The sequence below is a fragment of the Monodon monoceros genome, unplaced genomic scaffold (assembly GCF_005190385.1).
Source record: "Monodon monoceros isolate NGI ecotype Baffin Bay Population unplaced genomic scaffold, NGI_Narwhal_1 Super_Scaffold_2, whole genome shotgun sequence".
Lineage (NCBI taxonomy): Eukaryota > Metazoa > Chordata > Mammalia > Artiodactyla > Monodontidae > Monodon > Monodon monoceros.
Genome location: NW_021703776.1, coordinates 9,832,625 through 9,859,721, shown reverse-complemented (window position 1 = coordinate 9,859,721; position 27,097 = coordinate 9,832,625). Strand labels below are relative to the sequence as shown.

The following is a 27,097-nucleotide window of genomic DNA, read 5'->3' as shown; positions in this document are numbered from 1 at the left end:
GGAGACGGGGGGGCCGCGGCCCGGGCGGGCCGGAGTCCGGTGCGCCTGAAAGGGGAAGAGACAAACAGGGGGGGGCCCCCATATACAAAAAAAAAAAAAAAAAAAAAAAAAAAATGAGGCTAAATCCATCCTGAACCAGGCCTCTAGAGAAGTGTACAGGCTTTGATGTGTAAACCCCTGTGCCCTCCAGTGGAGCTGAACATGCTGAGAGAGACCAGACTTTGCTGAATAGCAAGTTGTATTTGCTGCATCCATGTGGACAGATAAAAAGAAAAGGAACTGAGCGATTTGAGAAAGTGCTTATTTCTTGTGAAAAATCCTACCTAGGGAAGGTCAGATAACCTTCAGATAAGTATTCAGGCTCTTCAATGCTTATTTTAACCTACTGCTTTCAAACATTTAAAGTTTTCCAGTGATTTGGCCTGATAATGGCAGCCACAGAAGGTATACTGTCAGTCCTTTATCCATCGCAGATGTGATCACACACAGGGGGGCATGTGTTTGGTTAGCAGGAGAAATTTACACTCATCACCTTCTCACAGCAAGATGGAAATATTTCTCAGTGTTGCAAGAAGGAGTTTCTCTTGACTCCTGACAGGGTGATTGTGAAAGGCAAATGTGTTTGTGCAAGGAGACGCACACTGCAAAATGCGGAGTGGACAAAGTAGTGTGCGGTGACCACATTCCCTCGGCCACCCCCTAAGTGGCCTTTGTGACTTTGCCACACGCTTCCACTGCAGGAAAGTCCCTCATTGCGTGCCTTCCACCTGGCACTCATCTCCATCCTGCAAAAGCCCAACCCGAATGTCACATGGTCCCTGGAACCTCCCCAGAGCTCTCCGCACAGAGCCAGCGGCCACCTCCTCTGCAGCCCCATGACTGATGGCCCATCATGCCTGCCACTAGTAACTGTCCTTCCCTTCTTTCTCATTCTTCTGTGTCCCTCGTCCCGGTGCCTGGATGGGGCCAGAGTTTACCAGGACTCAGTACAAGACCATTTCCCGAGTTCATTCCTACACGTTCAAAATATCCTGAACGAACTAACTCTACCTTCTTCGCAAATATTTATTGAGGAGACCGAAAATATAAATACATAGTCTCATTTTAAATCATCAACTCAAGTTTGATGTTTTACTTATTTGGATAAAATTATTATACTATTGAGAAATGCGAGTTTTAAATAAGGGAAAAAAAAGGCTTATAATCCTACTGCCCGAAGGATTAACTTTTTTAAAAAAATTAACTATCTTCAAATTTCATATGCACAGTCCTTATACAGCTATAATGATAATGTAGCTTTGTGTTCATTTTTCACTTCCTACATTATAAGCATTTTCGTATCGCTACATAGCCCTAAGATGATCACTTAAACGATGGTATTCCAATGAACAGATGTAATTTAGTTAATCTGACATATTGTTGGATGTTTCACTTGTTGCTTTTAATCACTGTTTTGGATAAGGCCCAAGCGTATGTAAAATAGTAGGATTGTCTTAGAGTGTTTCTTTAGGGTTATATTCCCAAAAGAGCAGGCCAAGAGAGATCTGCGTGGTTTTGGTATTTGATATCAATGCTTAAAGGTTTTCTCAAGTGTGTTTCTACGGGTTTACTTTGCTAGCAGCAATACCTTGCCTTCCATCTCATCTTTTGGTGGGTTTTTGCTGACTTAAGTGATTCTCCTCGTGTTTTCTGGTGCTCCTTACATTTCACTTCTTGGAGGGAAGGTCAACTTCTGTTTCCATGAGCTTTTCTTTTCCCAATTTTAGCTCCTCCCGTGAGAATCGTCTGCTCCTATGGGCTTTGTTCGTTTGGTTTTGGTTTGGTTTGGTTCAGTTCGGTTTGGTTTTGGAAGGTTTCTTTATTTCCGGTTCGGTTTTGTGTGTGTTCCTCTGTGTGTCTCTTTGCAAATTAGACATTCCAGCTGACTTCCTTACCAGTTTCCATAAACCCTATATAATATAAATATTTAACCTTTTTCTGCAAAAAAATAAAGTGTGAGGAAGGACATTGAAGGATATATATATTTTTTAAATTTTATTTATTTATTTATTTATGGCTGTGTTGGGTCTTCGTTTCTGTGCGCGGGCTTTCTCTAGTTGCGGTGAGCGGGGGCCGCTCTTCATCGCAGTGCGCGGGCCTCTCACTGTTGCGGCCTCTCTTGTTGCGGAGCACAGGCTCCAGACACGCAGGCTCAGTAGTTGTGGCTCACAGGCCTAGTTGCTCTGCGGCATGTGGGATCCTCCCGGACCAGGGCTTGAACCCGTGTCCCCTGCATCGGCAGGCGGACTCTCAACCACTGCGCCACCAGGGAAGCCCCTGAAGGATAATTTTTGATGAAATAGAAGAGAACCAACTCTCTGACCCCCTCTCTCATCTTTAGAACAAAGAGAGCCTCTGAGGCTGCAGCCCTGCCCTTGCTGGGTGATCCTCCACCAACTGCTGTGTGTCCTGCTTCCCCAAGACTGTCCTGACCTCAGCAAAGGCTAGGGGTTGGGTCTGGCACCTGGGATTTGAGGCTGTTGACTTAGTAAGGCGTGAGATAAACCAGGTGCAACCGAGGACATGTGAAGCAGTTTGCGAAATTGCTGACATTTCCATCGAATAAAATTATAATAAAAATAAAATATTTCCTTGTTAAAATTCTCTTCAGTGATCACTGCAATTTGGGAAGTAAAAGAGAGGCTATAATATGAGGTTTGTCTAAGCCCTTTCCGGGCATCTGTTGCTGAGTAACAAAGCACCCCAGACTTGGTGACTTAAAACAACAGTAACTGATTATTATCACCGTTATCCTCATGAGTATCATCCTCTCTCATGGTTCTCATGGTTGACTGGATTCAGTGAGGCCCTTCTCTGGGTACCTCATGGTTGCAGTCAGAGGGTGGCTGGGCTGGAGGCTCGCGTTATCTGGAGGCTGATGCCCGCTGTGGGCTGGGATCTCAGCTGTGATTGTCAACCCAGAGCACTTCCACGTGGACTTTCCATGTCGCCTGAGCTTCCTCACAGCATGGCCTCTGTGTTCCATCACAAGCTGTCGCTTTCATTATTGTCTGTTAGTCCAGGTAGCCACAGGACCTTCCCAGGTCCAAGGGGAGGGGACATTGATTCTGCCTCTTAGTGGGAGAGTAGTCAGGTTCTGGAAGAAGCTGTGGACTGAAAATATCATTGAGCCACTTTTGGAAAATGCAGCCTGCCTCGAGCCACTTAGGGGATCCTCCAACAGCAGCTTCCTTGGTCTTTGGCAGTCCCCCTTCCTCTCCCAGGTCAAGGTCACAGGCTTAGGTGGCTTCTCACCGGCCCACTGAGTACCCCACGTGTGGCTGCATTACTTGAGTTCCAGCAAAAAGAACATCACAGACAGACAGCCTCCCTGCCGCAGGCGTGTGGAGGGGTAAATAAAAGCAAGCATTTCTCTCTCCGATTCCTTGCTCATTCCTACCCCTTCCGCATTTTCTCATAAGGGGCCTTCTCAGGAATGCCTCCCAGTAAGTGCTGCAGGCAGAGCCATCTTCCACCAGGTGGCAGGAGCGAGTGGCTGAGTCTCTTTAGATAAAATAAAACTTAAAGCCCCACACCAGAGAGCCTCAAACCTAGATGTAGATAATACCACCTGAATAACTTGTTAGAAATGCAGATTTCAATTTTGCCCCAATTTCTGTAATTATAATAATCACCCAGTTGATTCTCTGGCAAGTGGTCTGGAGACCACACTTGAGAACAAAACTCCTCTTTATTTTTTATTTATTTATTTGGCGGGGTGGCATGTAGGATCTTAGTTCCCCGACCAGGGATCGAACCTGTACCCCCTGAAGTGGAAGCGTGGAGTCCTAACCACTGGACCGCCAGGGAAGTCCCCAAAACTCCTCTCTAAAGGTCAAGGAGAGGTCACTAGTCTTCAGAATCCCTGCCATGGAAGACCTTGTCCATGTGATAATACGTTCCCCATGCCCCCACCTTGGATTGCACATGGCGACCTGGCTACTCGCTGCTCCCTGGAGGCTCCCTCCTCTTCACGCCTCTTCCTCCACTCCCGCTTCACTTCTCTGAGCGCAAGACCCATACAGCAACGCTCCCCTGGCTATTGTCACTTGTGTGACCTCAAGGACCTCCAGGTCAACATGTCCAAATCCACACTAAAATCTTCCCACCAACCTGCCCATCCTACATGGGCTTCATCAGTACCGACACCTCCACCCACCTGCTCTAAGTGGGCGCCTCGAACTTCACAGTTGTCTCCTCTGTCTTCTCCAACCTCCATACCCAGTCAGGTCCCAAATTCTGTTGAGTCTACATGTAAAGTTATTACAAACTCTGCCACTAAAGATCTCGTCAGTCTGACCGCTTCCCTCATTCCTGCTGTGCTGTGAGGAAAAGGGAAGCGGAATTCCTGTCCTGTGTCCTGGTGGGGCCGAGAGACAGCAGGCGAAGTCAAGGTCATTTAGCTAGGAGGAAGAGGGGCTACAAAGAGTGAAGGAAGCAGAGCAGAGCAAAAAGGAACAAGACAGCTGGACACCTGCCTACAAAACACCATGTGAATTAGGCAGGAAATTTCCGTGAGTGTTTTGTGGGCAGATATAGGTGATCTTAGTATCCCTACAGAATGTGGGTGTCCCCCGCCCCCAGCAGCATCCTGCCTGGTTCCAGGCTTCTGCATCTCCAGCCTGGAGCGATGCAGTAGTTCTCAGCTGCTCTCCCCGACTCCAGGGTCTTCTCCTCCCGCGCCCTCCACACAGGTGGGGGTCATTGTAGAACTGGACCTGCCTCTCTGTTCCAGCAGCGCTCAGCCCCTACAGTGGCGGTTCTCAGAGTTGGTCCCCGGACCAGCGGCACAAACTGCATCACCTGGGAACTAGTCAGAAATGCACATTCGTGCCTCCCCCACCCCATCCCTGGACCTGCTGAATCGGAGAGACGCTGGGGATGGAGCTCAGCAGCCTGTGTTTTCACAAGCCCTGTAGGCGATCCTGATGCAGCTCAAGTTGGAGGACCTGGGCCTAGAGAAAAACATTCCAGCCGCCGCTGGGCACCTGCTAGGCGCTCCCTGCCACCCCTGCTGGTTCCCTGGCACTGCCCAAGGCCCACACATCCTGACGCCACCGCCAACCTTCTCGGAGTTCTCCCAGCTGAAGCCTTTTGCACATGTCATTTCCTCAGTGTACCTTCCCTACAAGCTCCCCGACACGTCATACTCTAACTTCAGGACGCATGTGCCTTGGGTGTTTCCTCGTCTGTGTCCACACCTCTTACACACCTAGGGCAGCTTGTTCACCTCACTAGAGTCACGGTTTATGTGCATTTCCCCTCTTTGTTCTGTCCTGACCGTGAGGGTTCAGAGGGCGAGATCGCATTCCAGTCTTCTCTTTCGTCTGGAAGTCCAGCGCAGAGCCAGACACACTGGAAAAGTCAGTAAATATTTAGTAAGCACCTGGTTAGGCAACTGACTGGCCAACTGACTGACTGATTCCCCAACTTGGAAAGAAAAATCAAAGGAGCCTTCAAATAAGCAGAAAGCATTTATTTGTCTGCCAGTGTGTTTTTAGCGTGCAACCTTTGCACACCCCTTGCCAGTCCTGTCAGTTACCTGTTAAATAAAAACAAGTGAGTAGAACTTTTATTTTAGTTTGTACACTTATCACCATCAGGGAGAGGTGCTTCGATATCTTAGTTGTAATATTTTAAGTTCCTTCCCATACCATTATTTTAGATTTAGCCTAATTTCATTTAATGCAGGGTGATTTTTTTGAAGTCACCATACCTGAAGCTCATCACAGCTTACAAAACAAAAAGAAATCAAATCATCCAGAGATACTTGTAGTGTTAATTGTCTTAGGTACCTTGTGGGGATGTTGAGCATTTCTTTCCTGATGTTTATTGACCTCCAGGACAATTCTTTACTGATTTCCCCACTTATCTGATTCAGAGCATCAGCCCCTCAACAAGCCATCAAACCAAAGTTAACTCCTGTCTTTGCACTTTCTGACACAAAGGTACCAAAATATTCAGCGAACCATTGCTACAGAGAGGCCTGAAGAAGATTCTGGCAGCCAAAGTTGTGAGCAGGTCCCAGCAGGAGGCAGCGGAGGAGGTGGTGGGAGTGATTCAGAGGCTGAATCTTCTCAGTCAAGCATAGGTATGCAGGATGGGCCCAGACTCCTGGGATGCGGATCGGGTAAGGAAAGCAGGGTGTGGACGAGGGCCAGCGGGAGAAAGAGGCTTGGCACCAGCAGGGTAAAACAGACAGAAGTTTCCCACCAGGAACGTAAAGGGAAAGTGGATTCACAGTGAAGAGACCTTGCACCTATGCATCAAGGCAAATTTTGGTTTTGGTGGCTTAATCATTTCTTATTAAGTAAATTTATTTGTTGGTGTCCTAAGGATGTTTTCCACTTATAAATAAAACATACGATAAGAATTCATGGTCTGCTTCCAAGGAGCCACATGACAACAATAGGAAGACTTGTTTGCATTTAGAATAAAATACACAACAGAAACTAACACAACATTGTAAAGCTATTATGCTCCAATAAAGATGTTTTTTTAAAAAATAGGAAATAGTAAAAAAAAAAAAATTTTTTTTTTAAAGAATAAAATACAATCCCCCCTGAGGGAGGAACCTGGGAGTAAAGAGAACCTGCAGGCTTACGATTATACATGGCCGCCTGGGAGCATTTTTTAGCAAATACCATCAGCATCCACTAGGGGGGTCTGGTGTTCATTTCTTTGAATCTGACTGAGTGGAACTCAGATGAGAATATTCAAAAGGCGTTAAGAGATTGACTTCTTCTTTTTTTTAATTGGAGTAGAGTTGATTTACAATGTTGTGTTAGTTTCAGGTGTACAGCAAAGGGATTCAGTTATACATATATATTCTTTTTCAGACTCTTTTTCATTATAGGCTATTACAAGATATTGTATATAGTTCTCTGTGCTATACAGTAGGTCCTTGTTGGTTATCTATTTTATATATAGTAGTGTGTATCTGTTAATCCCCAAATTCCTAATTTATCTCCTCCCTTCCTTTCCCTTTTGGTAACCATAAGATTGTTTTCTCTGAAGAGATTGGCTTCTGCTTTTTATACCTGTAATAGCGTAAGATTATTACCGTAACATCCTAATAATCCAGTTTCTTTTTGAACTGGGTAAATGATGGCAGATTGACGGCTCTAGAACATTCGGAGCAAACAGCCATGTGCTTCCTGTACTGCCAGGTCTCAGCTCTCTCTGCAAAAGCAGAAGAGTGGACATTTTCACGCCCTCTTTTAAATATGTATGTACAGAGTTCCACCAACTATTTTAATTGCCTCCATTCTATTCATTTTATCAGATATACTAACTAAACTGACTAGTTTATGTATTTCTATTATTAATTTCTATTAATCTCTGATAGAGATGTAGTAAAGTGGTGGAGTAATTAGAAACATGAGGAAAAAGGAAGAGAAAATTTCTTTCTGGGTTTGGTATTGGATCCGGTGGCATTTGCTGTATAACAAGCCATCCAAAGCTTAAGTTCACAGCCATGCATTTAGCCCTCAATCCTGCAGGTGGGCAACTTGAGCTGAGGCCTGCTGGGTGGTTCCTCAGGTCACTGGGCTCACACCTGCATCCTTGGTCAGCTGTGGAATTGGCTGCAAGCTGGCTGGCCTGATGTGGCCTCAGCCGGGGCGGCTTGTCCCCACTCCCCATGGCTTTTCATCTTGCACAGACTGTTCTCGTGTTGAGGGAGAGAAAGTGGGGACCCACAGGCCGCTCAGAACCTCTGGCAAATTCTGTTGGTTAAAGCAAGGCACAAGGCCAGCTCGATTCAACAGGGTTGCAAAGTTCCATACCAATGGGGATGCGGCGGGGGAAGAATTGTGGTCCTTTCTGCAAACAAATTCTCATAGCTATGGTGAGCAACTTATAAAGAAAGTAAGAAAAAAGTCATTGGGATAAAAGGGATGAGGTATTCAAGGACTTGATCCTAACTGAAATTGTACAGGAACACTCCTAGGAAATAATGATTCTTAACTGACAGACACCGAGTGATAGGACACCTGGCCCTATCGCTGCGACAGCTGGTCAGATCACTCTTCAAAACAGCAGTCCTCTCCAGCTGTGCAGGTGAAGGCTTGTGGGCTGCTGGTGCCATGAGAGAGAAGTCCTCTATTTGAAACGATCTTTTCCCAGTGCCTTTCGTTGCTTTGCTTCACTTTTTCCAGATCTGAGGAGAGATGGGTCACTTTCTCCAGTGAACTCACAAAAAATCACCTTGCTGCTACAGTCCCCAGCTGTCAAGTTCATCACCAACCCCGAGTTCTTCACTGTACTGCACGCCAATTACGTGAGTGTTCCCACACACAGAAGGGGCCTGGCCTGGCTTCCAGCAAGACCCGAAACACAACTTTGCAAAGTCATTGGATAGATTAAAGAGGATAGCATTTTAACTAAGGCAAGAAATAAAAAAGAGAGAAAAGAAAAAAGATGGCTCTTTTTTTGCTCTCTGTGAGTCTCCCAAAAAGGAGAAAAGCTAGATTTGGAAATGCTGTAGCTTCTGTGGGTTTTTGTTAGGTTCAGATGTGTTAATAACAGTGAAAGTGATTTGGAAACAAAGATGTGTTTTTATTATTGTTAAAATTTTTAAGGAACACAATTATGAAGTTGACGGATTCCCTTCAGCCTGAATCATTTTATAAAATCACTTTCATTAAAGAAATTTTAGAATAGATAAGTAACTAGGTTTCCTTTTCCTATAATTAGTTTTGCAAGTAACATGCTTAAGGTAAATTTGATGTGATTTTTACATATGTAGTTTTCTTTTTTTTTTTTTTGGTATTGTCGAGGAAGCAATGACATTATATTACTATAGTCATTACTTTTCTCATTCGACAAATGTTTCCTGCAGTTCAGGCACAGATCTAAGTGCTGGAGTCATAAAGGCAGATTAGGGTGACACCTGCTGAGCAGAAGCTCCTCATTTTGTGGAGCAACAGACGTGCAGAGATGTGTCTAACGTGACAGGACAGTGCCTGACCTCAGGGAGGAGCAAGATGCTCAGGAAACACAGGGAGCGGTCCTGAGGAGGTGACCGCTGAATTCAGTCCTGAAGGTTGAAAGTGGGAGGGGCAGAGGTTCCAGGCTGCAGGAGGAAGGACTCAGCCTGGGGCTGGGTCCAGTGGGGCTGGAGTGTGGCGACAGGCAGATCTGGGAAGAGGGCGTGGAGAGACGAGCAGCAAATTGCCTGGTACGTCACGGAAAGGAACCTGGATCTACCTCAGTAGACGACAGGAGCCAGCAGTCTCCGATGTTATCATCAGTTACATGATCCAGTGTTTGAGGAATTCTTTTCTCTGGCAGAACTGTGGGAGAGGGACTGAGGGGGCTAAGACCAGAGGCTGGTTCAAGCGCTCAAGTGAGCAATGATCAAGGGCTGCCTTACGGAAGGGGCTGGGAGCAGAGAAAGAATGACTCTGCTCGGGAGCTATTTCAGTCGCGCTTGGGGCCACTGTGATGGAGGGGGATGGGAGATGAGGACTCCAGAAAGTGAGTCCTCTCTGCTTCGGGCCCCTGAGTTAGGTGGTCATGTCCCCAGTTAGCAGTAGTTTGATTAAGTGATGCAGGCTATGGCAGGGGAGGAGGGACCAGTTTTGAGCAGGTTATATTGGAGAAGCCTCTGGGACATCCAGTGGTTAGACCCAGAGCAGCTGCCCAGCGGTGCAGGTGGGGGAGTCACGAAGGGGGGCAAGGATGCCAAGTAGTGATGCCCTCAGCACTGGGCACCAGGTGGCCCTGAGCCGGAAGGAGCCACTGCCCCAGCCTGCTCTGGCTGTGAGCAGTCTCTCCTTGAACCACACACACACACCAGCCCCAGGTAGCATAAAATGCTTACTTGGCACAATGAGAAACTCGTGAAACTTTCTTCACTTCTCATCCCCCAACCCCTACACACACACACACGCACGCACGCACGCACGCACGTTTTTACCTAGCAAGGAGTGGCAGACCTCTGAAGGTCAGCCCTAAATCCACAGGGAACCTTAATTAATACACCCTGCTATAAAGACAGCTAAGATGGAGCACGGGCGCACCTGTGCAGTCAGAGGAGGCAGCCGGATGGAGAGGAAGGAGATGCTCAGGGAGTCAGAGGGAGACTTGAGAGAGCAGAGCCCTGCTGGGGTGGGAGGAGGGGGGAAGGAGGAGGGCAGCTCTGAGATGCAGGGCAGGTCGACAGCCTCCAGGATGCTGAAGCAGCGGTAGAGCCAGACAGCCCGGAGGTCCGTGTGTGTTTACGGGGGGGTGGGGGAGCAGGCGTTTACTTCTGCAGCAAGAGCTCTACACCCCACCGCCAACGCCCAAGGCTCACAGTAAATCCCTGTGTAGCAATCACATCACATCCCATTAAGGGGCTCAAAGTACGCTTGGTCTGTGTTTCTCCTAATCCCCACTGCCTTCCCTGTCGGCCCCGACCCCTCTCAGAGTGCCTACCGAGTCTTCACCAGTAGCACCTGCTTGAAGCACATGATCCTCAAGGTCCGGCGGGACGCGCGCAACTTTGAACGCTACCAGCACAACCGGGACTTGGTGAATTTCATCAACATGTTTGCGGACACTCGGCTGGAATTGCCCCGGGGCTGGGAGGTCAAAACAGACCAGCAGGGAAAGGTGAGCCTGACTGCAGTGGGGGGCCTTACAGCAAAAGGAGAACACTGGTGAGCAGGCGGTGAGGAGGGAGCGTGGGGAGGACAGGGAAGGCTGTGCCTCAGACGTGCCATTGGCCACCAGGAAGGAAGGAGGGGTAACTACCCACACCTGGGTTTCTGTCTTGTGATGTGCAGGATGTTTTCAAGCATCCCTGGCTCTGCCCACTGGTGCCAGTAGCACCTCCACCAAGTTGTGACATTGCTATGTGTTCTCTGGGTGGGGAAGGGGTGGGGTGTTGGCGGTGGGGGGACAGTGTCACACCCAGTTGAGATCTGGAACTGGCTTTCGGTTTGGAACCTGAAACCGGATTCTGTTCCATGACCTTTCTATTGTTTTGCCTCCTTAGACAGCTCACTCTCAGGTAATGAAATTATTAGCTAACTGGGAGTGACATTATTAGATTACTCATTGTGATTTCCCTAATAAGCCTTCAGTTATTAAAACAGCCTGGCAAACAGGGACCGGGTGAATTGGGCCCGTGCAATGTTCCTGGCTTGCATTTTGCTTTCATGTGACCTTAACCAAAACTGGGCTTTCCCAGGGATGCTCTAGAAGCCTAGCTGAGTCTGCTAAAGCGAGGATGCTTTTCCTTAATCACCATCAGTCATCTCAGTGTACTTATAAGACAAGGCCAAACAGTTTACCAAGGAATTGTCCCTGTGTAATCTTTTACAAACTTTGGTAGAGAGAATCCCTCCCTCTTTTAGTGGCAAAGGAATCAGAAGTGTTGCCAGCAGACACATGTCTAAGTGGGAAACTGCATCACACAGCTCCTTTCCTCTGTGATGGTGAACATGCAAAGCCATGGTTCCCCAAAGTGGGTTGATAGGACATCACCGTGCCCTGGGAGCCAGAAATTCCCCCACAAACATTTTATCGTGCCTAAGAACCTGGGCTCTCTGGAGTATGGGGGGAAAGATTGTGTTCACTAATTAATGCAAGTCCATCAGTACAATGACTGTCTATGACCAGCTCTGTAGTCGGGGATGAACTGGGCGAGGGGTGCCTCGTGTATGCAAAAAGCCACCACAGCCAGATTTCGTTCCCCAGGACTTCCTTGTTTACTGGGTGTTGCCTCCACTGGGAGAATGACAGTGACACATGGTCATTTTCATGGTGTGGTGATAGCTTTCTATGCAAAAGAAACAGAGCAGGTTCCAGAACACTGGACCATCTTCTTGTTCCTCGCTCGGCCAGTCTGCTTCTTTCTTTATTGACATGTTCAGAGTCAACAGCCTTCACTTTTAGTGTGTACTGTGTAGGAAGAGGAGGGCTGGGGCCGAGCTGTTTGGTGTCTTTGAATGCACTGTCATCCCCACAAGAGGACAAAATGGCCTCTGACTCATTTGTTGTCTTGGAAATCTGAGGAAGGTGGACACAGCCTCCGCCCAGCATCAGTGGAGATTGCATGTGAGCCTCAAGTTGGCTCCAGGGCTGTGCTAAGGAGGATGGTTATCCAAGAGGTGGTGGGACTTCGGGTGGTGAGACAGGTGAGACCCCGTCTGTGGCAGGCATGAGATGGAGGCGGCCTCTACTAAGGACTGAACACATAGCAACAAAATAAGAAGGGACCTCTGAAGACCTACTACTACATGAAGGAAACAGAATCTTTATCTTGAGAAAAAGCATATAATTTTCTTCAGAAAATAGAAATGAATATTTTAAAGATAATCTGCTTATCATACACAGAATGGCACGAGACGGTATGACTTCTGTTGAGCAAAAAGAAGCCACACACAGAAAACAATCTGAGAGCAAGCAGACATAAGAAAACAGAACCACCGTGGGATATAGCAATCCCACTCTGGGTATTGATCCGAATGAACTGAAATCAAAATCTCAGAGAGATATCCATACTCCTATGTTCTTTGCAGCATTAATCAAATAGCCAAGATATGGAAACAACCTAAATGTCTGTTGATGGATGAATGGATAAAGAAAATGTGGTGTATACATACAATGGGGTATTATGTAGCCTTAAAAAAGAAGGGGATTCTGACACATGTTCCAACATGGATGAACATGGAAGACATTATGTTAAATGAAATTAGGTAGTCACAGGAGGACAAAAACTGCACTATTCCATTTATACGAGAGATCTGCTCAGGCTCATAGAAACAGAGTAGAATGGTGGTTGCCAAGGGATGGGAGCAGGAGGAAGTGGGGAGTTTCTGTTCAATGGGTAGAGAGTCTTTGTTACACAAAATGAATAAGCTCTAGAGATCAGCTATGCAATATGGTACCTATAGTTAACAGTACTGTACTATACACTTTAAAATTTGTTACAGGGCCTTCCCTAGTGGCACAGTGGTTAAGAATCCACCTGCCAACGCAGGAGACACGGGTTCGAGCCCTGGTCTGGGAAGATCCCACGTGCCACGGAGCAACTAAGCCCGTGCACCACAACTACTGAGGCTGAGCTCTAGAGCCCATGAGTCACAACTTCTGGGTCTGCGTGCCACGACTACTGAAGCCCACACACCTAGAGCCTGTGCACCACAACAAGAGAAGCCACCACAATGAGAAGCCTGCGCACCACAGCGAAGACTAGCCCCCGCTCGCCACAACTGAAGAAAGCTCACGTGCAGTAGTGAAGACCCAACGCAGCCAAAAATAAATAAATAAGTAAATTAAAAAAAAATTTTGTAAGAAACTAAAACTCACGTTAGGTGTTCTTACTACAATTAAAAACAAGAAAAGAAAAGGACGTGGGCTAAATAAATGTTTTAAGATTGCAAGGAACAACAAAATATAATAGCATAGGGATAAAACAGAGCAGAAGTGACACTATGTAAAATCAAATCATTAATATAGAATATGAACATGGAAACAGCCCCCAAAGCACAGGGAAGGCACCATATTGCAAACAGTGAAGCATAAAGTGAAAAAAAGAAATGTAAAAACCAAAAAAAAGAAAAAATATATATCTCATCTTCTCAGCAAGAACCAGTTTAATATTGACCAATTTAATATTACAAGATCCCTCAAGATCCCTTAACCATGTGCTCTGCTATATAAGTTACATATTTACTTGATTTACTGTTTTGTCTGTTTCTCCCGGCAGAATTTTAAGCTCCTTGAGAGCAGGGATCTTTGTGTTACTCATTGATGAAACCTCTAAGGGCCTAGAATAGTGCCTGGCACATAGTTGGCCCTCAATAAATCTCTGTTGGATGAATGACTTATAGATGTTCTTCAAGAAGAAATCAGAATGCAGTAGCAATAAGTCAATATTAAATATATTAAATTGTTAAATATTGAAAATACAACTTTGATCTACAACAAACTGTTCAGGTGGGCAGGTTAATTGGACTCACTGAGTTATAGTAAAGTTAATTAAAATAAATGCTATATCTACACATACTCTGGAATGTCTTTAGAGATTTAAAAAATCTTATCAATATACAGCCATGATAATGTGAACGTTATTTACAAAAGAATTAAAATAAGACAAGCTTCAAACTTCCCATCCATAAAACTAAACTGTAGAAACCCAGAGAGCAATGACTACAGGTTATTGATGAGAAAGGTAGTAGCCCAATAATCCTATTTCCAGAAAAATTGTTATCATTGAAGTGTGATGACAGTAGGGAAGAAACCTCATGTACAAGATTTCAGAGCTCACCCTACTCTTTTGCCTGCCCTAAGAAAACCATTCTCCAGATGACTCACAAATAAAGCAGAGGAAATCAATAATGGGAAAATCATAGCATTAAAAACTATGGTGGTGGGTATTTAAAATCAATCAAATCCACAAATATAAGTGTAAATAATTGCTTTAAGATTTTAATGCTTTAAAATATATTGGAAAAGGCTCAATAAAATATGGGAAAATATGTATAATAAAAATGGAATACGTGTATAAGAACAATCTGGACCAATATCCACAGACCAGAATTAAAAAATAAGGAAACAGGAAGTGGGTTAGTAAACAGGGCAAGGAAAGTTGTGCTAAGTTCCTAGTTGGGTGTAAGGGGGGTCAAAGCGGATAATTTGAAAAACAATGGCTAAATATAGTTATTTGACAAACTTAAAAAGCAACCATTTTACCATTTAAAGCAAGAGTATTCTCTTTTGAATTCCTACAAAAGATGAAATCAAACAAAATACAGTTGATATAACAAAACGCACAAAAAAATCCACAAGGAAGGAAAGAAAATTAAATTAATAAAATAACAACAGTAAAGCCAGGCATAACAGTCGTGGCAGCAGGTGGAAATAGGATGAACTTAGTATTCCTAGTAAGAAATAGTATCTCCTTACCAAAAGGAGATACTATCAGATTTGATAGCAAACAAACCCAGCTTAAAAAGAAACATACCTAAGAAATGATTCAGAAAGTTTAATAGTAAAAGAATAAATATTTAATATAGTGTGAAAACAATAACAGAAAAATCAGTGATGGTGTATTAATATCATACAAAGGAGAGTTGAAATTCAGATCATTAAAATGGAGTCAGAGAAAAATTTTATACTAATCAATGGTGCAATTAAAATAAAGATACGATAATCATATACACCTTGTGAACCAAAGAACAACATACATATTATATAAAGAAAAATTTATTTTTCTTTTCTTTTATTTAAATTTAATGCAATCTCTTTCAAAAACCTATGACCTTAATTACATACAATTTTTATCTGTCAAGTGTATCTCAATAAAGGTGGAAAAATAGAGCTTACATGAATGGGTAAACAAAATGTGTTATATGCATACAATGGAACATTTTTCATCCTTAAAAAGGAATGAAAATCTGACATGCTACAACATGAATTAACCTCGAAAACATTATGCTAAGTTAAATAAGTCAGACACAAAAGGACAAATATTATATCCCATATGAGATATCTAAAATAGTATTCATAGAAACAGAAAGTAGAATAGAGGTTACCAGGAAGTGAGGGGAGGAGGGAATGAGGAGTTATTTTTTAATGGAGCCATAGTTTCAGTTTTGAAAAGTGAAAAAATTTAGAAGGTGAATAGTGATGATGGCTGCACGACAAAGAGAATGTACCTAATGCCATTAAATTGTACACTTAAAAATAATTAAAATGACAAATTTTATATTTTACCACAATTTTTAATAATAATCTTTTATTTTTTTAATTGAAGTATAATTGACTTGCAATATAATATTAGTTTCAGTTGTGATTCAACATTTTTATAGCTTGTACTCCATCTACAGTTATTATAAAATAATGGCTATATTTCCCTGTGTTGTACAATATATCCTTGTTGATTAGTCATTCTATACATAGTAGATTGTATCTCTTAAATCCCTACCCTATCTTGCCCCTCCCCCCCTCCTTCTCCCCACTGGTAACCACTAGTTCGTTTTCTATATCTGAGAGTCTGTTTCTCCTTTGTTATATTCATTAATTAGTTTTATTTTTTAGATTCCGCATATAAGTGATAACATACAGTATTTGTCTTTCTCCGTCTGACTTACTTCACTAAGCATAATAACCTATATGTCCATCCATGTTGTTGCAAATGTCAGAATTTCATTCTTTTTTATGGCTTATTAGTATTTCAATCTGTGCGTGTGTGTGTGTATACGCACACACACACACACACACATACATACATACAGCTCATCGACTTTATCCATTCATCTGTTGATGGACACTTAGATTGCTTCCATATCTTGGCTATTGTAAATAATGCTTCTATGAACACTGCGGTGCATGTATCTTTTGAATTAATGTTTTCATTTTCTTTAGCTATATACCCAGGAGTGGAATTAGTGGCTCATATGATAGTTCTATTTTTAATTTTTTTGAGGAACCTCCATTCTGTTTTCACGGTGGCTGCACCAATTTACATTCCCATCAAGAATGTAGTAGGACCACTTATTGAAGAGGCTGTCTTTTCTCCACTGTATATTCTTGCCTCCTTTATCAAAGATAAGGTGACCATATGCGTGCGGGTTTATCTCTGAGCTTTCTATCCTGTTCCATTGATCTATATTTCTGGTTTTGTGCCAGTACCATACTGTCTTGATTACTGTAGCTTTGTAGTATAGTCTGAAGTCAGGGAGCCTGATTCCTCCAACTCCGTTTTTCGTTCTCAAGATTGCTTTGGTTATTTGGGGTCTTTTGTGTTTCCATACAAATTGTGAAATTTTTTGTTCTAGTTCTGTGAAAAATGCCAGTGGTAGTTTGATAGGGATTGCATTGAATCTGTAGATTGCTTTGGGTAGTACAGTCATTTTCACAGTGTTGATTCTTCCAATCCAAGAACATGGTATATCTCTCCATCTATTTGTATCATCTTTAATTTCTTTCATCAGTGTCTTATAATTTTCTGCATACAGGTCTTTTGTCTCCTTAGGTAGGTTTATTCCTAGATATTTTATTCTTTTTGTTGCAATGGTAAATGGGAGTGTTTTCTTAATTTCACTTTCAGATTTTTCATCGTTAGTGTATAGGAATGCCAGAGATTTCTGTGCATTAATTTTGTATCCTGCTACTTTACCAAATTCATTGATTAGCTCTAGTAGTTTTCTGGTAGCATCTTTGGGATTCTCTGTGCTGGGAAAACTGGACAGGTACATGTAAAAGTATGAGATTAGAACACTTCCTAACACCATACACAAAAATAAGCTCAAAATGGATTAAAGACCTAAATGTAAGGCCAGACGCTATACAACTCTTAGAGGAAAACATAGGCAGAACACTCTATGACATAAATCACAGCAAGATCCTTTTTGACCCACCTCCTAGAGAAATGGAAATAAAAACAAAAATAAACAAATGGGACCTAATGAAACTTAAAAGCTTGTGCACAACAAAGGAAACCATAAACAAGACCAAAAGACAACCCTCAGAATGGGAGAAAATATTTGCAAATGAAGCAACTGAAAAAGGATTAATCTCCAAAATTTACAAGCAGCTCATGCAGCTCAATAACAAAAAAACAACCCAATCCAAAAATGGGCAGAAGACCTAAATAGACATTTCTCCAAAGATATACAGATTGCCAACAAACGCATGAAAGAATGCTCCATCATTAATCATTAGAGAAATGCAAATCAAAACTACAATGAGATATCATCTCACACCGGTCAGAATGGCCATCATCAAAAAATCTAGAAACAATAAATGCTGGAGAGAGTGTGGAGAAAAGGGAACACTCTTGCACTGCTGGTGGGAATGTGAATTGGTACAGCCACTATGGAGAACAGTATGGAGGTTCCTTCAAAAACTACAAATAGAACTACCATACGACCCAGCAATCCCACTACTGGGCATATACCCTGAGAAAACCATAATTCAAAAAGAGTCATGTACCACAATGTTCATTGCAGCTCTATTTACAATAGCCAGGAGATGGAAGCAACCTAAGTGTCCATCAACAGATGAATAGATAAAGAAGATGTGGCACATATATACAATGGAATATTACTCAGCCATAAAAAGAAACGAAATTGGGTTATTTGTAGTGAGGTGGATGGACCTAGAGTCTGTCATACCGAGTGAAGTAAGTCAGAAAGAGAAAAACAAATACCATATGCTAACACATATATATGGAATCTAAGAAAAAAAAAGTCTTGAAGAACCTAGGGGTAAGGCGGGAATAAAGGCACAGACCTACTAGAGAATGGACTTGAAGATATGGGGAGGGGGAAGGGTAAGCTGTGACAAAGTGAGAGAGTGACACGGACATATATACACTACCAAATGTAAAATAGATAGCTGGTGGGAAGCAGCCGCATAGCACAGGGAGATCAGCTTGGTGCTTTTTGACCACCTAGAGGAGTGGGATAGGGAGGGTGTGAGGGAGGAAGATGCAAGAGGGAAGAGATATGGGAACGTATGTACATGTATTACTGATTCGTTTTGTTATGAAGCAGAAACTAGCACACCATTGTAAAGCAATTATACTCCAATAAAGATGTTAAAAAAAAAAAAGAATGTCCTAGGGTTTTCTTTTCTCCACATCCTCACCATCATTTGTTGTTTGTAGACTTTTTGAAAATAGCCCTTCTGACGGGGTGAGGTGACGTATCTCATTCTGGTTTTGATTTGCAATTTTCTGGTGATTAGCAATGTTGAGCATCTTTTCATGTGCCTGTTGACCAACTGTATATCTTCTTTGGAAGAATGTCTACTCAGGTCTTCTGCCCATTTTTTTTTTTTTCACGGTACGCAGGCCTCTCACTGCTGTGGCCTCTCCCGTTGCGGAGTACAGGCTCCAGACGCACAGGCTCAGTGGCCATGGCTCACAGGCCCAGCCGCTCTGCGGCATGTGGGGTCTTCCCGGACTGGGGCACGAACCCATGTCCCCTGCATCGGCAGGTGGACTCTCAACCACTGCACCACCAGGAAAGCCCCTACTGCCCATTTTTAATCAGGTTCTTTTCTTTTTTAATATTGAGTTATATGAACTCTTTATGTATTTTGGTTATTAACCTTTATCAGTCATATCATTTGCATGTATTTTTCTCCCATTCAGTAGGTTGTCTTTTTGTCAATGGTTCCCTTTGCTGTCCAAAAGCTTTTAAGTTTAATTAGGTCCCGTTTGTTTATTTTTGCTTTTTTTTCTTTTGCCTTGGGAGACAGGCCCCAAAAAATATTTGTCCAATTTATGTCAAAGAGTGTTCTGCCTGTGTTCTCTTCTAGGAGTTTTTGGTTTTAGGTCTTACATTTAGGTCTTTAATCCGTTTTGAGTTGATTTCTATATATGGTTTAGTGAATGTTCTAATTTCATTTTTTTACATGTAGTTGTCCAGTTTTCCCAGCACCTCTTATTGAAGAGACTGTTTTTCCTCCATTGTATATTCTTGCCTTCTTTGTCATAAATTAATTGATCACAAGTGCATGGGCTTATTTCTGCATTCTCTATTCTGTTCCATTGATCTGTGTGTCTGTTTTCATGCCAGTACCATGCTGTTTTGATTACTGTAGCTTTGTAGTATTGTCTGAAGTCAGGGAGCATGAAAACTTTGTTCTTTTTTCCTCAAGATTGCTTTTGCAATTTTGGGTCTTTTGTGGTTCCATATAAATTTTAGGATTATTTATTCTAGTTCTGTGGAAAATGTCATAGGTATTTTGAAAGAGGTTGCATTAAATCTGTAGATTGCTTTGAGTAGTATGGAAATTTTAACAATTCTTCCTATCTATGAACACAGGATATCTTTCCATTCCTTTGTATCATCTTCAGTTTCCTTCATCAGTGTTTTATAGTTTTCAGAGTATAGGTCTTTCACTTCCTTGGTTAATTTTATTCCTAGGTATTTTATTCCAAAAAATTGAAGAGGCAGGAACACTCACAAAATCATTCTCAGAGTCCACTGTTATCCTGGTACCAAAACCAGACAAAGACACTATGAAAAAAAGAAAATTACAGGGCAATATCTCTGATGAATGTAGATTAAAAATGCTCAACAAAATACTAACCAATCAAATTCAATAATACCTTAAAAGGATCATATGCCATGATCAAGTGGGATTTATTCCAGGAATGCAAGGATGGTTGAACATCCACAAATCAATGGGATACACTACATTAACAAAAGGAAGGATAAAAATCACATGATCATCTCAATAGATGCAGAAAATGCATTTGTCAAAATTCAACATCCATTTATGATAAAGAACTCTCAACAAAGTTGGTATAGAGGGAACATATCCCAACATAATAAAGGCCATTTATGACAAACATCCACATCATACTGTCACCCACAGCCAACATCATACTCGATGGTAAAAAACTGAAAGCTTTTCCTCTAAAACCAGGAACAACACAAGGATGCCCACTCTTGCCACCTTTATTTAACATAGTGTTGTAAGTTCTAGCCACAGCAATTAGACAAGGAAAAGAAATAAAAAATATCAAAAATTGGAAGGAAAAAAAGTAAAAGAGTCACTATTTACAGATGGCATAATAGTATATATAGAAAACCCTAAAGTCTACCAAAAAACTATTAGAACTAATAGAGTTCAGTAAATTTGAAGAATACAAGATTAATATATAGAAATATGTTGCTTTTCTCTACACTAATAGTGAATTATCAGAAAGAGAAAGAAGAAAATAATCCCATTTAAAATCATACCAAAAAGAATAAAATACCAAGGAATAAATACAATAAAAAAAAGAGCTTACAACATCTTTTCAAGATCTATGGACCATTTTTCTAAGTGATAACATTCTATAACACAAAGAAAACAAAAAAGCAGAAAATACTCAAGTTGCATTCCATGGCCGCAAGCAATAAAGCCAAATTTTAAATAACAAATTTAAAAACCACCATCAGAAACAAAAACTGGGCTAGTTGGAAATTCAAAACAATATTCTATGTGACTATTGGGTTTTAAATAAAATTAAGACTTAGAAATCTTTAAGAAGTTATTGAAAATGCAAGAGAGTAGTACTTAATAAAGCATGAGATAAGAAAGCATGTACTCAAAGGCTAGGAGCACTGGTTTTTATTATCAAAGAAGAAAAATAAATATAAAATATAAGCTTCCAAATCAATGATTTAGAGAAGATAAAAAAGCAACAGTAATTAAAGCAGAAATGTATTTTAATGTTTATTTGAAAAAAATAAAAGGCAGAAGTGTATGAATTAGAAAACAATGTAAGAAGTAAATGTAAGAGTTGTTGTAGAAGAGAGATAAATAGTAAATAAAATCAACAAAATGAGATGTAGCAGGTGCAGGGAAATTTTTAAAAGGAAAAAAGAAAATACATTTCTTTCTTTATTTAACAAATAGTTAAATAAATGTTTGATATCACAGAAAATCTAGAAGAAATGAATAATTTACATATTATATATATATATTCATATACATTTGACTTGGTAAATATAAAAAATTGAATAGACTTATAGAATAATTTGGAGAATGTATCAGTGAATGCCTTTCCCACTCCCAGATATCTTCATGCTCTACTCCAGAACCTGGGAATAAATGGAAACTGCATAGTTTATTTCATGAAGCCATTATAACTTTGCTTATGAATCTAGGCAGAAAGCAAAAACTGTTGCCACAAATTTAGTACATCCATACCATAGAAAAGTAATCAGCAATGAAAAAAAAAGAATGAACTGCTGATACATGTAACAACTTGGATGAATCTCACAGAAATTATATTAAGTGAAAAAAGTCAATCTCAAAAGGTTACATACTGTATGATTCCATTTTTATAGCATTCTTGAGGTGACAAAAATTCAGAAATGGAGAACAGTTATTGGCTAGGGGTGAAGGATGGAATGGGGTAGAGGAATAAGGAAGGGAGGTAAGTGTAATTGGAAAGGGCCCCATGAAGGGTCCTTATGGTGATTGAACTGTTCAGTATCTTGACTGTGGTGGTGGATACATGAACATGATTAAATTGTATAAAACTAAACGTACACAGATGAGTACAAGTAAAACTAGGGAAATCTGAATTTTTAAAAAAAACTATACACGAAATTCACTTGAGTTCCAAAAAGCTCATATTTAAAAATGAAGTGTTTGAAATCAAAGTTCTCATGTCATGCATTCATGAATTGTGCTCACAAATTGTTGAGTTATGTATTATACTTAATACAGTGCCACAGCATGAGCGGTTTAGAGATAAGTAAAACACTGTCCTAGCAGATACAAGTTTATACTCTATTTGGTGAAGACTGTAATTAGCATGACAAAAAATAAATAAATGCTTTTGAAACAAAAATTAAAAACAAATTAAAAAAATTAAAATGAAGTTGAATTTGACAGTATATTAAAAGAATGACCCACCACAATTAAATAGGTTTTCTCCCAAAGATGTAAGGGTCATTTACCACTAGTAAATCTATTATCTCTAGTATTTTAACCAATAGTTTATAGGAGGAATTTCAGTTGATCATTTTAAGAAATACTAGAAAAGTACTTTATAAAAATGAAATACACATTTATGTTTTAAAAATAAAACATAGTCTTAGAAAAGTAGGAAAGTAAGTGTGTTTTCATGACAAAATAAAGGATCCCTTAACATAATGAACCACGTCCTGTTTTACAATTGGACCCTAGTAAGTTTTCCTATCAAAATACAGAACAAGAAGATTGCAGCGGCCGTATCTTATTTAACATTGTTTGGGAAGTTCTCGCATGTATTACAAAAAAAGGAGGTAAAAGAGCCCTTGTAAAAAAGGAGACAAAATTATCATTATTTGCCAGTTAAAACTATTTTGGAAATTAATAAAATTAATATCAGTTCATCTGGAAAAGTGAAATAAACAGGCAAGAATACCTAAGAAAATTTTGGAAAAGATAAATAATAAGAGGAAACTTGCCCTACAGACATTAATAATTGGAACAGTGAAACTCCCACAGACCATTGGAACAGATAAAATATTCCTGAAACACACCATGGTATTTATAAGAATTTATATTTAATGAAACGATAGGGAATGGGTGATTTAGAAAAATAAGCCCTTGGAGAAAAAAATCCAATTACAACTTCACATCATACCAAAATAAGTTTCCAGAAACAATTAACCCACCAAAAATAAAGCTAGAAAAATATAATTAAGCATTTAACTGACCTCTAGCTAGAGAGAAATAATTGAGAGATTTGTATACATAAGAACCTAAAAAATTCTGTGTATTAGAAAATAAAGCCAACGAAAATCAAAAGCAGTGTGAAGGCACATGAGTAAGCACGTTTAAATTAAAGAAAATCTTAACATCCCAACAACAAAAAAGGGAAAAGGCAAAGTAGACAACACTCCAATGAAGAAATTGACAAATAAACTTAGGAGAAAATGTTTGGCTTCCCTTATAATTCATCATTATTTACCATTCAACATTTCTAAGAGTTCTTTCCAGTACTCAGCACTGGCAAAGTCCGTGAAAAGGGTTCATGGACTTTTGGTAAGACGACAAATATGTACAGCTCTTGTGAAGGTAGTTTGTTAATATGGATCAATAAACATAAATGTTATCCTAACTTTTAACCCAGTAATTAACTCAACTTTTAGGAATTTATACTAAAAAATTACCACATATACATATATATAAGGAACCCATTTAACTTTAATTTATAAACTTTGACATATAGTTGAATAATGTCTCCTTTTACTATACACTAATTTAGCTTATACTTGCGTGTTTAAAATCTCATGTAAGCATGTTGATAAATGTTGGGTTTTTTCCCACTCACATTTCATTCTTATTTAGATTCTTGTATTTTTTTTATATCACTGGCATCATTTTTTGAGCATCTAACACGGTGTTTCAGGGGACATCATTTCAGTCCCCTCTATGTTGTTGGACATACAGCTCTTTTTTGGCTCTGTGTGGGAAGCTGTTCTGGGAAACTTTATTACCAGGCGCAGATACTAATTCACGTGATTAGTATCTCTGAGTATTTTTGATCTCCCTAATGAAACCCACTTCCTGTATGACATTTTATAAAGCTTTTAAAAAGATTCGTTTACAGTGAGTCTTGTTTACAGTACTTTAAATCATAAGCTCATATTCCCCAAGAATAATTTCTAAATCTGTATAATATTTCTTGGCCTACTTCTGTCAGGTGACACCTGAACATGTCTAAAACAAGCGCTGGTTGAGGTCACTTAAGGCGAAGATATCGTTGCCAAATATTACACTTTGCTCAGAAGAGAGTATTTGAAAGATTATTTTCTAGTACAGAAGGTTTTGTAAAAGAAAAAAAAATAAGTATTAATTTTCCCTTTTGTGAAAGGTAACTAATTTTAGTTTTAAAGAATGACTTTTGTCATATATTGGAACTTATACACTAGTCAGACATGCCACAAGGATTTATACACAAGAGTGTTTATTGAAGCATTATTATAAAACAGTAAAAAGTCAAGTGTCCAATGATAGAGGGTACTGAAATTAATTATTATGCATTCATCAAACTGAACACCATATAATCAATAAAATTCTGTGTTAAAAGAATACTTAATAACATAGGAAAAGGCTCATAAAATAATAGGTGAAAAACTCTTACAACAAAATTGTAGGTGCTGATGTGGGAAGGTATGTATATATTTGTATATTTGCATAGGAAGAGAAAAAAATGGAAAACATTCACCAAAATATTTCGGTGATTACCTTTAGATTGTAATATTTGGGATGGTTTTAGCTACCTTCTTCCCACGTTTTTATCCTTTTCAAGTTTTTTTCTCCGTGAGACTATGCTAATCCTATAACCAAAAAAAAGAGCATTTATTTTAAAAATAAACAAAATGCTTTACAAATGATTAATTACTAGAATGACTTTTATCCATGAAAGGCTCTATTTCTCTTATTTTCCATGATAGGTAAGGTGTTATGCTCACTGTTCCGTGACTCCACCGTGTAAAGTGATTATCAGCGACTGGCGTTGCTTCTTTGAACTGCTGAGCAAGCAGAAGCAGAGGCACATCTTCCATCTAGTTTTGAGTAGATGAAAAGGAGAGACACACGTAAACATGATGACTGAGCCCTGGAGTGCTCCCAGGTATCACTGGCTTCATTTGGCTGGTTCTCATGCATGTGCTCTTTCCTGGTCTGTCCATAGTCTTTCTTCGTGGACCACAACAGTCGAGCTACCACTTTCATTGACCCCCGAATCCCTCTTCAGAATGGGCGTCTTCCCAACCATCTGACACATCGACAGCACCTCCAGAGACTCCGAAGTTACAGCGCTGGAGAGGTAAACCCCTCTCCCCCTGCCCCACCGTTCACAGGACCATAGACTCTACCTCTGCTGGTGGAGCCAGGATCTAGGGTTGTCTGTTCCTCCAGGAGCTGAGCCATATCCGTATGCTCTTTAGCAGAGTGGATGAGGACTCGGGGCACCCACTTTGTGCCCTAGACCCGTCTTCAGATTGCCTTCCTTCTGCCTCCCCTTTTGTCCTACACAATCATGCTACTGAAAAATTGATCTAGTTTAAAGGAGACTGAAAATGCATCCTACACTTATGACTGGAGAGGTGCTTCCTCAGGCCCACTGGTCACATGTAAATTCTTAAAAGACCGTGGAAGTGCTAGGCAGCACATGACTGCATTTAAACTTCTACCTCTCCCTGGATCCTGGAAAAGACTTCAGTAATGCATTCGTGGACTGAAAACTGGGGGAATCAACTGGGCCACATGAATACTCTGTTCCCACCCTACCATCTGCTCTTCGCTGATTTATATTTTCTTTCACTCGACATGATTATCTTCTACTGGGCCGTGAAAGGCTGCCCCCTTTCTTTTTTTTTTTTTTTTTAACTTTTTATTTTATATGGAGTATAGTTGATTAACAATGTTGTGTTAGTTTCAGGTGTATAGCAAAGTGATTCAATTATACATATACATGTATCTATTCTTTTTCAAATTCTTTTCCTATAACACAGGGAACACTGCTCAATATTACGTAACAACCTAAAAGGCTGCCCCCTTTCTTAAACATCAGGTTCCTTGCCTTTCTGAATTCCTGTTTCTATATCCCATACCCTTTCCTGTTCTCCTTTCTCAAATCAAAACTCAAAACATAGCTCTCTTCTATCGCTAATCAGCTCTTGATATTAAAATGAGCAAATCCCTTTATGTCCTCACTGACATTTCCCGAGTAGCTACACCTTCTTTTCATGCAAACCACCAGGATCTCAGGAGGTGTGGGCTCTGAAAACCATTTCCCATGAAGCAGCTTGTAGAGTTAGATTACCATGAGGTTAAAAAATGAAGAAAGTGGTATAGGAAGCAAAGAAATATATCTATACGGTCCCACAGAGAGTCATTCCAGGGAGAGCCACAGTGGACGTCTCTGGAGAAACAGAAAATAACCATCTACCTGACAGCCTCCAGAGAATAAACATGAGTCTCAAGGGAAGAGCTTGTTGTTTTAATGAAAGCTTAGTGTACAAAAAGAAAATCTTTACTGGTTTTTCGGGGGACTCATCTGTATACACTGAGAAACGTAACTATTTCCAACCAAGGGTACTCATGGTTTAAGGCCAGTGTGATAAATTGAACTTTTCTTTCATGGAGTCATCTTAAATATCATTGTTTTAGGATGCCTCTGAAAGCATGTTAACTCTTTCTGCATATACGTAAAATATGTATGTGACCATGCAGAGAGGGAGTATGATATCTCCCCAAGGGTTTTGTGGGTTTCAGGACGCTTCAGATACCAGGCACTCAGCGGCAGACGCGTTCACAGGCTACAGAAAGCCAGGCCTCCACTTCTCAGCTCAACACGTATAGTCCCCCTCCCTTTTATAACCCATCAGAAATTTCAAGATGTATTGTCTTGATATGATAACGGATAAATTCAAAATTCTGCATCAACTTGAAATATGCCATTTTAATGTATTTAAAATGTCCAAGCTCTTTAATATTATTAAGGTAATTTCAGTGTTAACATAGAGTAACTGCATAAGATAAAAGAAGCTCAGTACCGCAGACAGATTCGCCACGGTTCATTTTTTTAAAAGTCAATCGCTCAATGAAAACC

General features: G+C 40.7%; 1 protein-coding gene across 1 annotated transcript in view; it reads left to right on the top strand.

Annotated features, from left to right (window-relative positions):
- Window positions 1-27,097, top strand: part of HECW1 (HECT, C2 and WW domain containing E3 ubiquitin protein ligase 1) — a 482,761-nt gene that overhangs the window by 378,872 nt on the left and 76,792 nt on the right. Inside the window, exons 12-15 of the mRNA XM_029234115.1 lie at window positions 5,988-6,130; window positions 8,199-8,320; window positions 10,453-10,638; window positions 25,175-25,309. Of these exons, the coding sequence (XP_029089948.1) occupies window positions 5,988-6,130; window positions 8,199-8,320; window positions 10,453-10,638; window positions 25,175-25,309 (586 nt within the window). The remainder of the gene's footprint in view (window positions 1-5,987; window positions 6,131-8,198; window positions 8,321-10,452; window positions 10,639-25,174; window positions 25,310-27,097) is intronic.